The 15,712-nt window shown below is 65.8% G+C and overlaps 1 protein-coding gene across 1 annotated transcript in view; it reads left to right on the plus strand.

Annotated features, from left to right (window-relative positions):
* SLC7A5 (solute carrier family 7 member 5) overlaps positions 1-15,495 on the plus strand; it is a 31,516-nt gene extending 16,021 nt beyond the window's left edge. The window contains exons 3-10 of the mRNA XM_045988633.1: positions 7,412-7,517; positions 8,285-8,329; positions 8,707-8,830; positions 9,633-9,736; positions 9,965-10,061; positions 10,377-10,526; positions 12,147-12,324; positions 13,381-15,495. Coding sequence (XP_045844589.1) covers positions 7,412-7,517; positions 8,285-8,329; positions 8,707-8,830; positions 9,633-9,736; positions 9,965-10,061; positions 10,377-10,526; positions 12,147-12,324; positions 13,381-13,436 — 860 coding nt within the window. The 3' untranslated portion in view covers positions 13,437-15,495. The remainder of the gene's footprint in view (positions 1-7,411; positions 7,518-8,284; positions 8,330-8,706; positions 8,831-9,632; positions 9,737-9,964; positions 10,062-10,376; positions 10,527-12,146; positions 12,325-13,380) is intronic.
* The last annotated feature ends 217 nt before the right edge of the window (positions 15,496-15,712 follow it).

A 15,712-nucleotide genomic window follows, 5' to 3' on the forward strand; every position in this document is an offset into this window, starting at 1 on the left:
GGGGGCCCGAGAGCTGCAGAGGGGGTCTGAGTCCAGCTGGCCTGTGGTCAGCCCCCAGGCCTCCGCTGGTCTCGTTCCCTCGAGACCCGTGAGCCGTCTGCCCTTGTTCTTCCCGCTGTCCTTCACTGGAAATCTGAGGCCCCGGGTGTGACTCGGTGGGGAGCCCTGACAAGGACTTGGCCCTGCCGGCGGGGACTCAGCTCTGGGCTGGGGACACCAGACAGCACAGAAACAGGAGAATTAAGGACAGGCAGATGGGCACCAGCCCAGACCGGGACGGAGGGCGGGGTGGGCGGGCGCTGGGTGAAGGCACAGGCTAGGAGGACAAAGGGGCCGCTCCGCATGGCCCCAGGCTGGGATCGTGGTGTGGGAGCGGCTCAGCGGCCCCGCGGCAGCGGGTGGGAGGCCGCCCCCGGTGTCGGGCATGCGGGCCTGGCGCCATGCGCAGCGTCTGGATTCGCTCCTGGCATTTTCCGGAGGGAGACGGAGCTCAGGTCCGCGTTTTAGACGCGGTGGCTCCCGTGCAAAGCAGGGCTGGCGTCCGACTGGCGGGTGGGCGGGGCGGGCGGAGGGCACTCGCGGCCCCTACGTGCCAGCTGCCTCCGCCAGCCTTTGTCCTCTGGCCTGCGGGTTCCTTACGTGTGTCGCCCCACAGAGACCACGGCCCCGAGGTCGGGCCATTCCCAAAGCCAAGTAGGCATTTCTCAGACCAGAGGTGGGAGTGGGGTGCGGAAGGCACGTCCCTCTGCCCAGGTCCCTCCCAGAGGACACACAAAGGGACCTTGTGGTTCCGCTCGGGCCGCGGCGTCGGTGGGAAGCGGTTTCAGTGCGGACTGCCCCTCGTTCAGATAAAACGGGCCCACGGAGCGCTGTCCGCCTCCCACGCCGCGTCTGAGCAGGACAGCCTCTGCTGAGGGAGGTGGTGGGAGGCGGTCTCCATGCGCCAAGCAGTCCTGCCCCCTGTGCCCGAGCCCTGCAGCAGCTCGCACGGGTTCAGCCCGCTGCTGGGACGTTGGCCCCCAAATGCTGGGGAGCATGGGTGTGGTTTGCACGGCGGGCGGAGGCTCCCCAACCCGGCCTTGATTATCTCCTACGCCCAGGCACTGTCCCAGCATGATAGGGGCATCCGAGCGGGGGACGTGTGGGAGATGGCGGGCAGGAAGGACGAGCCCTGGCAGCGAGCAGTACCAAGTGGGCTGTTTCTCTTTGTGCTCCCGGGCCCTGCCTCCCCCGACGGAGACTTCAGGGCCCATTTCCCTGGAGCCCGGGGTCCTGCCATGGCCGCAGGGCACTGAAGCAAGGGACCGTCAAGGCTGGGGTTCGGTTCTCTGCTCGGGGCAGCTGGGTCCCAGGACCAGGGAGGGGCCGGGCAGGGCCCTGGCCTGGTCCAGAGCATCAGGTCACGAGGCCATGGGGGGAAGACTGGTCGTGACGGGGCCGCCGGGACTGGCTTGGTTTTCCCCTGTGGTCGTTCTTTGAAACTTTTTTTAGATTTCTTTGAGGGAGGAAATGTGTACGGGAGAGGGGCAGAGGGCGAATTCCCAGCAGGTTCCTCCCGAGCACAGTGCGGGTTGCCGGCCCCGTGCCACGACCTGAGATCAGGATCTGAGCCGAAATCACGAGTCTGATACTCAACCAACGGAGCCCCCTGGGTGCTCCGTTCTTCGGTCACTTTGACTGGAGGCCTTTCCCCTGGGCCCTCGCGTATCCGCACTAAGTCAGCGTCCCGAGTCGGGACAGACGCGATCACGTGCTTCGCTCGTGCCATCCTCCGGCCTGAAAGCCAAGTTGGGGAAGTCGGGCTCTCCCTCCGCCCGCCCTTGCCCTGGGCCGTGGCAGCCCTGGAGGCCTATGCTGGGCACACTGGTTTCTCAGAGGTCTCTCACAGCCTGCTTGGCAGGGAGAGGCCCCTTTGCAACTGGGGTTTGAGGTTCGGAGCAGATCTTGAGGCCAAGGAGCCCATTCCTCCGGGGGTCTAAAAGAGGGTCCCAGGGACAGACGCTGGCCAAGTGAAGAAGCACCAACCTCCGGTCAGCCTCCCATACCCGGATTCTTGCCGCAGCACCATTCCCAGACACCCGGCAGAGACAGGACAGCACTGCATGCCGGACACGTCTCTCTGGGGCGGGGAAGTGGGAGAGAGGAGCCCATGAGCCCGCTGCAGAAAGCCTCCCCTGCTAGGGTGCTGGGCTCTGGCTGGAGCAGGAGACCCGTCGTGGTGCTTTCTGCCCAAACCCATTAAGGGCACCGGTCGCGCAGAGCCCACTCGCCAGGTGGGACAGCGCTGGGGCCCCACGCAGGACAGCCCGTCTTACAGAGCAGGAGCCTGAGGCCAAACACCGTTTACTTGGCCAGTGATGGCAAAGGCAGGACCAAGGCCACGACTTGTCCCAGCCGTGCCCATGAGGCACAGAGTGGAGACCAGGGCATCTGACCCAGGCAGAGTGAGGCCCATCGGTCTGTCCGCAGACAGTGTCCCGTTGTCCCCTCGTGGTTCTGGGGAACAAAAGTCTAAACACAAGGCCATATTCTCTCTGAAATTTGTTTGGGGAGGGGGGTCCATCCTTGTCTGTTCCAGCTTCTGGCGGTCCCTGGCCTTGTGGCCGTGGCACTCGGCCATCTCAGTCTCGTCCCTGTGGCCATTCCTGTGTCTCCCTGTGGCCATTCCTGTGTCTGTGTCTTCCAAGGATACTGGGGGCTTCAGGGCCTACCCTCACCCGTGATCTCCTCTTGTCCTCACCTTGAGTCCGTTTTCAAACCAGGCCACGTGCGGACGTGCCGGGTTAACAGGAGTTCTTAGGGGGACCCTGTTCACATCTCGTGACATCAGTGATCGCCCCACACACCCCCGGAGGGATCAAGTGGGACGAGAAGCAGAAGCTTCCGGCACGGTGGACGTTGCCCAGCTTGGGGCTGGCTTTCTCACAGTGTCCCCATCCCAGGAAGGGTGCCCCAGGGCTGCTCTGGCTGTGAGAAAGCATGGCAAGGGGGTGGGGCACCCTGAGGTTCTGGGATTCTCTGCCTCTGCCCCCACTGCCCATCTCCAGGTCGCAGCGTAGACAGGCTCCCGGCGCGCTGGAGAAGCCGCGGTGAGCGTCTGACCGGGCCTTCCGCCCTCGCAGAGGCCAGGTCTCGGGACGCAGGCATCAGGGTAGCCCTGGTCCTCCCAGCGCAGGAGCTGGAGGGCTGGCACATTCCCCTGGTGGGAGGAAGGACCACACCTGTCCCCACGTGCTCAGAGCTGCTGCTTCCCCTGGCTGTGTCTGTGGGATGCCGGGATTTGGGCTTTCCCGGATGGCTGCTCCCTGGGGCCTTGAGCTTTCCCACCCCCATCACCCCGGTCCACAAGGGGTCCCGGTGGGCGGGAGGTGGCCCTAGCTTCTGGCTCTGCGCTGACTTTCCCGTTCCTGGAGGCCCTTCTGGGAGGGTGCGGTCGGGGGCTGCATTTGGGGCTAGGAGAGGCCGACATGAAGGGCCACGGATTCGGGGGCTCCTGCAGTGCGGGCGAGCCGAGGGCCAGGACCCAACCTCAGCTGGCGTGCCGCCTCCCCTTGGGGCAGCAGATAGAGGAACCTCTGCGGTGCACAGAGCAGGGGTGGCCCCAGGGTGCCCGTGCCCCGCTCTCGGAGCCTGCGGGAGGACCTGCACCGTGTCTGTCTCTCACAGTCATTCTCTGGCCTGCTGTCAGGGGATCGGGTAGCTTGGCACATGGTGGCCCTGGGGGACTGTCGTCATTCATCCGCGTCTGACCCCGCCTGGGGGCCCAGCATGGTCCGCGTGTCTGAGCCAGCAATGAGAACGGTGCCCGGGGTCCCAGCATTGGTCACCCATCTCGTGAGCACAGCTTTGCCCCTTCTCGCTGCCATCTGGGGGAGCCGTGCTCAGTGTCCCAGCGTGCTAAGCGGCGCTGCCTGCTCCCCGCACCAGACAGCCGCCCGCCCCCCCCACCCGCCCTGACCAGCCCGCCTGTCTCCAGACGTCGCCGCACGTGCCCCGCTGCAGCTGGCGGGGGGGGCGGGGGGCTGAGACCACACGGAGTCTCCATGTCTCTTCCGCGCCGCACCCTCGCTCACCACTGCTGCGGCCGCTGGGCAGCTGCTAACACACATCCCGACAGGGCGGCCCGGCTGGAGCTGCTGGAGACGGGCAGGCGGGCCCTCCTGCCAGCTCACCAGGCCTCTGCGAAGACCACCTGCTGTTCAGGCTCCAGCCCCAGCAGGACCCCAGGATGGCAAGGGCGGGCGCAGCCACTGTCCCTGAGCACTCACCCCGACCCCGTGGCACATGGAGCGAGCAGACCCAGCGCCTGCTCCTTGGTGCCTGTCGAGAAGGAGGGGGCAGCATGCTTGGCCGACGTTGGGTCAGGAGCCTGGAGAAGCTGTGGGTTTCCCTTCTGGGCTGGCGCCCAGCGTGGTCTGAGTCTGAACAAAACCGCGAGCCCTGCTGGGGGGGCACGCACACTGCCCACTCAAGTCACCGTCAGGCCCCTTCCTCTGTCCCTGACGTACAGTGGGGCACGCTGCATCTGGACGAGGTGGCAGGTGCGTGACAGCCCAGAGGAACTCAGTAGAGGGTGGGTTGGCAGCCAGGAGCTGCAGCCGAATCCTTGGCAGAGCTTTGCCGACTGCCCCCCGACCCGCCCCCAATCCTCCATGCCAGGAGAGGAGCCGGGTCTGGGGACAGTGCGGGATCCGGGTGTGCGGTCCCTCCATGAGCCTGCTGTCTGCTTTCCTCCGAGTGACTCTAGGCACTTGGCAGGCACTTGACCTAGGAGGAGAAATCTGCAGGCTGCTGTGGGGGGGCCTGGCCGAGGTCCCCAGGGAGACTCTTGTCTGTGCTTGGTCAGAGCAGTAGCGTCTCCTCGGATCGCAGACCCTGCAGAATCAGGCCGTAGGCCCCAGGAAACACTGTCGTATGTCAGGAAGTCCAGTCGCTGCGTGACCGTCTCGGGGGATGACCGTGTGTCCGTGTCCCAGCTTGGAGCTGGTGGCCACAGCGGGAGTGGCACCCGAGGAGGACGTCACGGCTGCATGGGACTTCGCGGGGCTGAAAGCACCTGGTTCTTACCTGAAACCACAGGCCCCACCTTGAACCTCGTCCCGGTCCCGGCACTGTACCCGCGGTTGCCAGGAACCCGGAGCGCCCACATCTCCCTTCCTGTGCCAGGCCGGGTGCTGGCCCCCGAAAGTGACCTCTGCACGGAGTGTCTCCGAGGTGCATGTGTGTGCACACTGTCACCAACTCGGGGGGACAGTTCTAACGACTGCACCAGCCCCTGCGTCTGCGTCACGGCGGAGGGAAGATCCGTCGCTGGAACCACGTATAACACGCGCGTGGTAGTAGGAAGAGGGGCAGGTTTGCGAGGCAGTGTTCGGTGACAGTCACGCGTGCACCACGTGTGAGGGGTCCTCCCGTGCTCCAGAAGCGCTCTGGGGACCTGCGGCCCTCGCAAGCCCCTATGGAGGGAGGGCGGTCTCCAGGAGGAGTCCGGTGGTGTGGACTGCACACAGGGTCCCCAGAGAGGAGTCCCCCATCGTGGTCCTAGATCCCACTGTAGGGATCCGGGAGCAGGTGGCCTGAGCCTCTGTGTCCCTCCCCGGCTGCTGGCCAGCAGAAGCACGTGGGCAAGGCCGTGGGGTGCGTGGCAGACCCTTTCTGTGGGGTGCGGCCAGGAGGGAGCCACGGGGGGCTCAGGGCACTCTCCTGGGCGCTGTCGAATGAAAGGTGCGCTGTGCTGTCCTGAGCCCGCTCTCGGCTCGGCCCCGCCCACCCAGCCAGCTGACCACCCTGTGACCAGGCAGGCCGAGGACCTGGGCCTCCAAGACAGGGCACACGTGGGCGGGGGGTGAGGGGGCGGCTGCCCCGGGGCCAAGCGGTCGGTCACGAGACCCGGGCCAGGTCCCCCCGGCACCTGTGGGGTCAGGACGGACAAGGCCGAGGGCGGAGCTGATCTGAAGTTGCTGTCCCTCCACAAGTCCCTCCCCTGCCATCATTGTGTCCTGTTCCTGGGGTGACGGAGGCCCCTGGTGGGAGGTGTGGGAGACCTTGGGCTCCCGGGGGGTCTGCAGATCCTGGCTTTGGGCTGGAGCCATATCCCTGCCTCACCCCGCGGCGCCTGGGCTGGTGGCTTCTTGGCTGGCAGCGACACGGGCCTTCGCGGGCAGAGCCGTAAGGACTCCATTAGAAACGTCCCCGAACGAACGAGCTGTCCACGCCCGGCCAAGGGTGCAGCCCTGCCACCACCGTATGTGCAGGCAGCCATGGCCGAGTGGGCTGAGTGACCGGCCATGTCCCGTGTCCCTGCGGCAGCTGTCCCCAGCCGGGGCGCTGGGAGCACTGGAGAAGCATGGGGCTCGCGGGCAGGCAGGCCCCTCGTCACGGAGCGGGTGGTTCCAGGCCTGAGCCCACTAGGCTGAGTGTCAGAAAGAACCTGATAGCTGGGGTCCCCCCACAGCCCCCTCCCCTTCCCGTGCCAGTGTGGGTGCTGGACCCGAACCCTGTCCCCTGAGACCTGGACTGCGCCCTTAGGTGGAGAAAGGGTCTTCACGGATGTATTTGAGGGGAAGTGTGAGACGGGACTATCCTGGCTCGGGATGGGCCCTAAATCCAGGGACACGCGTCACTGGTACGATAGAGGGGAGACCCAGCAGAGAAGCGACAGGAGGACGGGGGCAGACACTGGGTGGTGTGACCGCACATCAGGGCCCCCTGGGCTGCTCCCGGTGGAAACGGTCAGCAGAGAGGAGGACGGAGCCCCCCCGGGCCCTGCTGTTGGCTGTCTGGGAGGTGCCGGCCCTTCACGGCCCCCTCATGTCGTACCGTCACCGTCTCTGGGGCGGGCAGGTCCCAAGGACACATCCGAGTCATCAGCGAGAAGTTTCCTGCTGATGCTTGCCGCCAGGTCACGCTGTGAACGCTGTCCCACCGCAAGGAACCTGGCTCTAGGGTCAGCAGCCCGAGATCCTCCCAGCACGGAGGGGTGCCGGGACTGCAGCCCGGCTGCCCCTGACCTGGGGCGCGTGTCACGGGCTCTGTGGGGGGTGTCCTCCGAGATGACCTGGGCTGACCAGCCCCTTCTGCCCCGATGAACTGCAGGTGGGCGCACATGTGGGTGTCCCGCCCCTCAGCGCATAGTCCGGGGGCTTAGAGTGACTGAGGGTCTGCAGAACTGCCTTCCGCTCACAGGGCGGCTAGGGGCGTCTTGGGGACCCGTCCCCCGGGTCCCCTGTGCCTGCTCGCTCCTGGCCTGAGCATAAGCGTGGGATCGCTGGCGAGGCTGTTCAGCAGGTGCATCCCCCAGCATTTCTGTGTGCGACTGAATCTTGCTCCAGGAATATTCCAGAAGTTGCGGTGTGACCTCCTCGCGGTGCTGTCTAACCCGGCATTCCTTTGTCTGTCGGGCCTTTGCCAGGTGACGTGTCCAATCTGGATCCCAAGTTCTCGTTTGAGGGCACCAAGCTGGACGTGGGGAACATCGTGCTGGCGTTGTACAGTGGCCTCTTTGCCTACGGGGGATGGTAGGTTCTAGAATGTCAGGGTCTCTGGGCTGGGAGCACGCCGGCTGGGTGGGCCTTCGGGTCCAGAAATCGGGTGTCCTGGCCGCCCGCGGGCAGTTCTGGGGAATGCAGGCAAGGCTATCCAGCTGCTGCTAGCCCCGCGCGTCCCGGAGAGGCAAGGACGTGCGTCTGTGCAGCCCTGGGCACTGCTCGCAGCAAGCCTCTTTCCTGTGGGCAGCCTCTGCTGACCGGCGTGCAGCACTCAGGCTCCAGGGGCTGGGCGTGGTGGTTCTTGACCTCTCCCCGCCAGAAGCGAGGTGCCTGCCTGCAGTTCTGGCCAACGCTTTCCGTCCCCTTGGGTCCTCAGCCATGGCCTCTGCTCTCGGGGCAGGCTGTCCTGAGCCACAAGAGTGGCTGCAGTGGGCGGGCAGGCACAGAAGGTGCCGGAAAGGGTCAGGTAGCAGCCAGGGAAGCCTTGGAACCAGCTCAACGTGGCAGCACTTTCCCTGCGGACACAGAAGCCCGTGGGGGGCTGCCCTTCGGGTCTCTTTCCCCGCGTGGCCCCCGTCGGGCCAGGCTGTGCCTCTGCCTCAGAGACGGTGCTGGCTGCCCTGGGGGGGGGGGGGGCAGTGCTGACTTCCCGTGCTCAGGACCTGGGGCCCCCACACATGGGTGGGGAATCCCCACTCCACGGGCCCAGAACAGCCAGGAGGGGCTCCCTTGGGATCGGTGTTGTTTTCCCTAAGCGTTGTGAGGGGTGTGTGGTGAAATTCTGCTCTCAATTCTAGGAATTACTTGAATTTTGTCACGGAGGAGATGATCAATCCCTACAGGTACGAGCACGCACAGACTTGTGTTACCGTAACGTGAGAGGAGGAGGAAGCCCGGTTATGTCTCAGAGCCAGACCGGGCCGGCCTTGGAGGGGCAGGAGGGTCGCTGGGGCGGGGTGCCGTCCTCACGGCCGCCCTGTGACTTGGAACCAGGCTCTCCCGCAGGCCCGGGGCTGGAGCGGCGGAATCCCGGGCCCAGGTTCACACCGCTGCCCGCCTGCCGGTTTCCAGCCCCTTCCACGTGCTGGTGGCCGCCTTCCCCATGCAGTGAGGCTCAGGCCCTGGCCCCCCGTATGGTGGCAGGGGCACCGGCTCCTCACCGTCCGGTCCGGCCCGTGCCAGGCTGCCCTTGGATGACGTCTGCCCCCGTTGCTTGCAGAAACCTGCCCCTGGCCATCATCATCTCCCTCCCCATCGTCACCCTGGTGTACGTGCTCACGAACCTGGCCTACTTCACCACGCTGTCCACGGAGCAGATGCTGACGTCAGAGGCTGTGGCCGTGGTAAGACGCCCCCGAGCAGACCAGGCCCCTGTGAACCGCTCCCTCCTCGGGGAGGTTGAGTGGCGCTTTGCCACCCCCCGGAAAGAGTGGGCGCTGGCCCTTAACCCCGGGCTCCCCTGAGACTCGGGTCTGCCGCACGCTGGGGCCCGGCCTCCCCCTGGCCAGGTGTGGGCCAGCGCGTCGGAGCCATGGGGGGGGGGCGGGTAGGGGCAGTGGGGGGAGGGGTGAGTCCCAGGTGAGCGTCGCGTCCAGCCCTGAGCACGGGGCGGAGCCGCTGGGAGTCTGAGCCTTCTGCACGGGTGCCGTGGACCCTGGGCTTGTTGGACGTGGCATTCCCGGGCCAACAGAGGTGGATCCCAGACCTGGTGACTCAGCCGTGGCAACACTCACGCCATTCTTCTGAATAAACACCCAGTTCTGCTCTCAGGCGGCGGGAGGGTGCTGGGGGCCCAGCCGGAGACAGCCGCGCTCCCTTCCCTTGAGCGGATGTGCTGATGTGGGGACGCTGTGCCCAGGGACCCCCGGCATCTGGCGTGGTGATAGGTGCCCGAGGGTATGGATGGGGACTGAGGCACAGCGCCCCGTGCTGACCCAGGTCCTGTCCCTGGGGCTGCCCCCGAGGTCCAGACCCCAGGAGGCCACTCCGAGTGCAGACGTCTCATGATGAGCCCGTGGGAAGCTGTGTAGAAGCATGCCAGGGCCCGGCTGTGAGGACGGCCGCGTGACCTGTTGTCCAGGCGCAGAGCTGGGAGCGCTGGGCTGGGGCCCCGGGCTGAGGGGCTCACGCTCCCCGTCCTCCTAGGACTTTGGGACCTACCACCTGGGCGTCATGTCCTGGATCATCCCCGTCTTCGTGGGCCTGTCCTGCTTCGGCTCCGTCAATGGGTCCCTCTTCACGTCCTCTCGGTGAGCCCCCACCCGGACCCCTGGCGTCCCCCGGCCCCCAGCTGGAGGTAACACGACCATGTCCTTCTGGACTCTTTGCTGTGTTCGTTTCGAAACCCTGGCCAGCGGAGCCCCTCGAGGATGCCGGGAAGCCCCCACAGGGAGCCCAGCCCTTCGGCATGGACCCTCTCCACTCCCTGCCCTGCCCGGGAGTGTGTGGGAGGGGACTGAGTGCTCCTGTGTCCGCAGGCTGTTCTTCGTGGGGGCCAGGGAGGGCCACCTGCCCTCCGTCCTCTCCATGATCCACCCGCAGCTCCTGACACCTATGCCGTCCCTCGTCTTCACGGTAAGTGGGCCGCGCGTCCGTGCCCTGTCCTCCGGCCGGCCGGCCCGGTGCTGTCCGCAGGCGGCACACTTGGCGGAGACACGGATAATTAGCACGAGTGCTTCCTCACGTCACGCTTTGTACATTTTTCTTTTTGAGTTTTTAGTTCCAAAAACTACGCATAGTAGTTGTGAACCAGAAGGCGTGGGAACGGTGTGGAGGCCTGTGGAGTCGGGGTGTCGGAGCCGGCTGTGCGCGGGCGGGGAGAGGGTGTCCGCGGGGGGCCGCGCCCTCGGCGTGTGCTTGTGTCCCAGCCCCGCCTCGCTCTGCTCGCAGTGCATCATGACGCTGCTGTACGCCTTCTCCAGAGACATCTTCTCCGTCATCAACTTCTTCAGCTTCTTCAACTGGCTCTGCGTGGCCCTGGCCATCGCCGGGATGCTGTGGCTCCGCTACCGGAAGCCTGAGCTGGAGCGGCCCATCAAGGTGAGCGGCCCGCCGGCCGGGCCTCCGCAGCCACGTAGCTCTGTGCCTAGTGGCCCGTGGCCGGGCAGGCCGCCGTCCCCCCCTTCCCTCCGCCAACCAGGGGTGAGGGCACTCTCTCCGGAACATTCTGGCAGGGCCCAAGTCAGATCTCCGTGCACACGCTTCCGAGCTAGACAGGGAAGTAGTTCGCGTCATGGTCGTAACTGGGAACCTCTTGGGGGCTGACCACGTGCTTCCAGGTGCTGGGGTTCGTCACTGAACAAATCAGACCGTACGTGCCCTAGAGCTACTGTTCCAAGCAGGGCAGAGCGATAAGTGAGACCCCCACATGCCAGGTGGGGGACTGCCGAGCGCCGCAGGGCAGGGGGCCAGGTGAGGCCCCGACCGGCCCAGGAAGACAGGCCCCAGCTCGGGAGGGGAGACCAGCTGGGCTGCGGGTGGAGATGCCTGCCCTGGCCGTGGCTGTCCCAGGAGAAAGCCGAGTGCTGGTCCTTGTCTGCTCAGGCCTCGGGTACAGCTTCCCAAGGGTGACCCTGTCTCTCCCAGGAAGGCAGCCCTGAAGGCCCTGTGAACACGTCAGCCATGGCCCCAACGTTCTTGTGGCCATCGGGCAGCCACTGGCCAGCAGCTCCTGTCCCCCGTCCAGCTCGTGCTGGTGCGTGGTCCTCGCAGTGGGCACCTGTCTATGAGGCTTCTCCCCAGCAGAGAGCCTAGCAGGGCCTAGGACGAGTTCTTCTGGGGGGACCCAGGCAACTTCAGTGCCCAGGATCAGCACGGCCCTCACTTGGTGTGGGGGGCACTGCCCCGCTGGGGCCAGGTGGCCAGGGTGGCGTGCCCCATGGGTGACTGAGGGGGACCCTTGCTCGTCCCTTGTCCTCTAGACAAGGACTCTAGACAAGAAACTCTAGAGTTTCTTCCTGTGTGTAGATGCTGACGTGTAGACACCAGGTTGCAGACGCGGGGTGAGAGTCCCCGGAGTGGCTGCCAGCTGTGGGCATGGCTGCCGCTCTGGGCCTTGGACTCTGTGTGTGGGCCGTGGGCCCGTGGGGCACAGACCACAGCCCGCCTGCCCACAAAGGGTCCTCTGAGGAGGCGGGTGTTGCTGTGGGATTTGTGAGCGGCCACGGTCTTCCCAGAAGCGCCGGGCCCCTCCTTTGGGTGACCGTGGGTCAGGGTCTGAGCCAGGCCTCCACCCCGTGATGGAACCAAGAGGCTGACCTTCCCTGACCTTGGGAAGCCTCAAGGGCCCCACCTGGCTGTGTCTGCACGCTGTGTGCTCGGAGCAATTCTTGCGTGGCCCCGCGCTGAGGGCGGCTGGAGCTCCCCGTTGCTGACTCAGAAACCTGTGCGGGTGGGAACCAGCGGAGGCCAAGGCCAGAACAGGCCGCAGAGTCAGAGCTGCTCTAAGCTCGGCCACGACCCAGCGACGCAGGAGTGGCTTGGAGTGGCTCAGAGCGGGGGATGCAGGGGGTGCCCGGGGGTCGGGGTCCCAAGGAAAAAGGCCTCCGGTGAGGGTGCGCGTTCATCAGGGTGGACGGGACTCGGGCTGGCAGGCGGTAGGAGGTGTGGGGTGAGAGGCGGGGTGCGGGTGGCCTCAGTGCCTTCTCCATCCCTGTCCAGGTGAACCTGGCCCTCCCGGTGTTCTTCATCCTGGCCTGCCTCTTCCTGATCGCGGTCTCCTTCTGGAAGACCCCCGTGGAGTGTGGCATCGGCTTCACCATAATCCTCAGCGGCCTACCCGTCTACTTCTTCGGGGTCTGGTGGAAAAACAAGCCCAAGTGGCTTCTCCATGGCATCTGTGAGTACCCTCTGTCTGCACCCAGGACCCAGGGCCGGCCTCAGCTTCCCTGCCCCCCGACCCCGGAGCAGGGCCGTCTGCAGCTCTGGTCTAACCCCCGTCCGGGAGCAGAGGAGCTCCCACTGGCCTAGGGCCCAGGGTCAGCCAGGGGCGGTGACAGGTGTGTGAGGCCCGGGCTGCGGGGCCAGCAGGGAGGCATTCACGGAGCTTTGGGGTGCTGTGGCGTGTTCGGCGGTGGCGTCCGGCCTGCGTATCTCAGGGATAAGACGCTCAGCTCGGCGCCCGCTAATCTCGGAACAAGGGATTCCCGAGGACCAGGCTGCGTTGGCCAAGTCATGAAATCCCGCCGTCTGTCGCCAGCTTAAACACAGCCGGCTGACCTAGAAAGGCAGAGAAGGATGGTGTGGGATCCCAGGATTGCCGTCCTGGGCTCCCTTCACCAGCCAAGCTCAGGCCCGAGACGGAAAGCACGTCGAATGTGGCGGGCTTCTGGGAAAGTCAGGGCATCCGCAGGCCTGCGCCCTAGTCACCCCGTGCCAGGTGGCCGTCTGCACTCGTCTGGCGCCCGCCTGCCGGTCATTCGGTGCAGCGTTGCTTCCAGCCCAGCCCATTGGCTCCCTGTCAGTCATCTTCCAGAACACGCCACCCCGGGGGCCTGAACAGGAGCCCCTCCATCCGGAAATGAGTGCTCGCAGAGGTCGCGGGCAGCGGGCGTGGGTCCCTGCACAGGCCAGCCTGCAAGCGGCGATCACCCCAAGGAGGCCGTGCCCGCCCCTCGACCCCGGTGTGGCTCCCAGGAGCCCCGGGCTCGGACCTGGGCTGAGGCTGAGGTGCCTCGCACAGCGTTCTCCGCCTCTCCCCAGGCTGGTGTGCGGCCTGGCGCCCCACAGCGGGGAGGCCCGCGGGCCCCGGGCAGGTGTGCGCACATTAGGAGGTTCCGGAAGGAACTCTGGGTCTCTAGCTGCTCGTGCAGCCGTGGGAGGTGTGGCCACGGGGGACGGCGAGCTGCAGCCCCTGTGGTGTCCCCGAGCTAACTCACGTGTCCCCCCGCCGCAGTTTCCACGACAGTCCTCTGCCAGAAGCTCATGCGGGTGGTGCCCCAGGAGACGTAAGCCAGAAGGACCAGGAGGCTGCCGGAAAGAAAACGCGCGAAGACGGTGTTGGAACATCTCACCCCCTTGAAAAGCGACTCCGGTCCCGTCATCCAGGCAGCTCAGCCGAGCGCCCCGCGCCGTCCCTCCACCCGGTCGGGGGCTGGGGCCCCAGTGCAGACTGGTACGACTTTCGTCCCAGAAAGCGAACTTCTGGCTTCACTTCCAAGAGTGCGGCGCCAGGAAGAGGCCGGGCCCTGACCCACCGCAGCCTATTCGTCCGCCAGGGCCTCCTTTCAGCCTTTGTTTGTGTTATTTTTGTAACTTAAATTTGGGGTCAAGTTGACGCCGCTAAGATGATTATTTTCTAAAGAAATGAGGGGGAATAGTGAGAGTTTTGCCCTCTGCCCCCTACAGCTTGACTTGCCTGCCAGGGCCTCGGGCGTGTCGTGGGGCACGGTGCCCGGCCCAGCACAGGCTTCCAGGAAGGGGGGGGATCCTGAGTCCCCAGCACTCCAAGCCCAGGAGCAGAGCCACCGAGACTCGGGCCTCACTGTGCGGACCTCCGAGTTGCACTGACAGACAGACAGCAGCCCGGACCGCACGCTTGGCTTTCTTTTGTTGTTGTTGTTGTAGATGTAGTGACTTTAGCAAAAACTAATCCCGGGACTTAGTCTCTTTGCCTTAAAGATTCACGGGTGGGTCCTTCCCCGACCCCCAGAAGAGAAAAGAGAAGGCCACTAGAACGGCTGCCTTCCGAGAGTAACGCCGGCCCCGGCTCAGCGGAGGGCAGGTTCCTGCACCTGGTGTCTGCTGCTGGCGGGGGCCCGGGCAGAGGTCACGGGTGCCCGGACGATCCCGAGCTCCCACCCGTGTGCGCCACCCGGGACGGCAGAGCAGGGCCAGCATCTGGGCTAGACCCAGTCACCCGGGACACACTGGACACCCGGCTCCGTACGTCCCGCCCTGGACACCCACGGGAGCTGAGGCACAACGCACGATGGCCCTGGGCTGTTCCATATCCGGTACCGGGACTGAACGAGAGGTTTTCTGGGCAGACTCGCGCTGGAAATCTAGACACGGCCAGGCAGGAACAGCAGACACCGTGATGGGGAAAGCTACGGGACTCCCTAGCCAGGCAGTCCCTGAAGACAGCCTCCTCCCAGGGCCCGACGAACCCACCCCAGGAAGGCATCTGCCGCTGGCTGGGGCTCCTGGCGCGGGAGCCCCCCACGCCCCGCCACGTGGCCCTTCCCAGGCCAGACTCTGCTACTGCGAAGCTGGGCCTGCTCCCGCTGCACCTGCTCCCGGGCCTGCCCTGCCTCCTTGGGCTTTTGTCTTTGTGGTGCCCTCGGTGCTGTCCCAGGGGCGGCCGCTGCGGCCAGTACGGGCTGTAGCCCAGGATGCCGCTTCAGCCCCCAGGGCCGTGTAAGCTTGGCGTGGTCAGCCTGCCGCCATCCGTCTGGGCTCCAGGCCCCCGAGCAGCCTGAGCCGCCCAGGAGGCCGAGAAGTCGGCCCGCTGTCCCCCTGTCCTGCTTTGTGCCCGAGCACAGGCTGGCTCTGGGCGGGGTGCGGGGAGCCCACGGGGGCCCTCCGGGGTGGCCTGCTGGTGGGTGTGGGGAATCGGGGCATGGTCGCCCCTGCCCTCAGACACCAGGCAGTGCTTCCACGGCGCCTTGGGCCTTTGGCGGCTCCTCCTGCCCCCTCTGGTGACAGGCGTCCCGGGCACGCGTGTCTGTCCAGCTTCGTTTTTTTTCCTTATAAAGCAAACCCTGCCGTAAGCAGCAAGTGTTTGTTCGTGGACCTGCTGTTTTCTCCTGTCCTAACGTGTCACTAACAAAGGACGCCGTGGCATCTTGTGTATCTCCCTGTGGGGCCGAGGACCACCCCTGCCGCACGGTGTTCCCGCTGTCCTGGCGGCCACGTCAGCCCGGCCAGGACGCCTGCTGCAGATCGGCGTGCGTGGCTAACGTCTCTTTTCCCGTCAGTGGCTAACCTGTTGCGCTTGGTGGGGAGTTCTGGGGATTTTGTGTGTGGGGTTTTTTTGTTGGTTTTTGAAGAAAAATGATCAAAATCTTAAGTACTGCTTGTGGTCTCCTGTGTCCTTTGTTCGACGCCAGACCCTGGGTGCGGGGATGACCCTGGGTGTCGTCCCCGCGGGGGTGGTCGATCGGGCACCTGTTGGCACAACCTCGTTCGTTCGCAGACGTGGCCGGCAGTGCGGGAGGCCCCCCACAGTGGCCGCAGCCCCCTGGCTTGGGACCGGCGGTAAAGGCCAGGAAGGAGGCCGGGGAGGC

The sequence above is a fragment of the Meles meles genome, chromosome 19 (genome assembly GCF_922984935.1).
Source record: "Meles meles chromosome 19, mMelMel3.1 paternal haplotype, whole genome shotgun sequence".
NCBI classification, from domain to species: Eukaryota; Metazoa; Chordata; class Mammalia; order Carnivora; family Mustelidae; genus Meles; species Meles meles.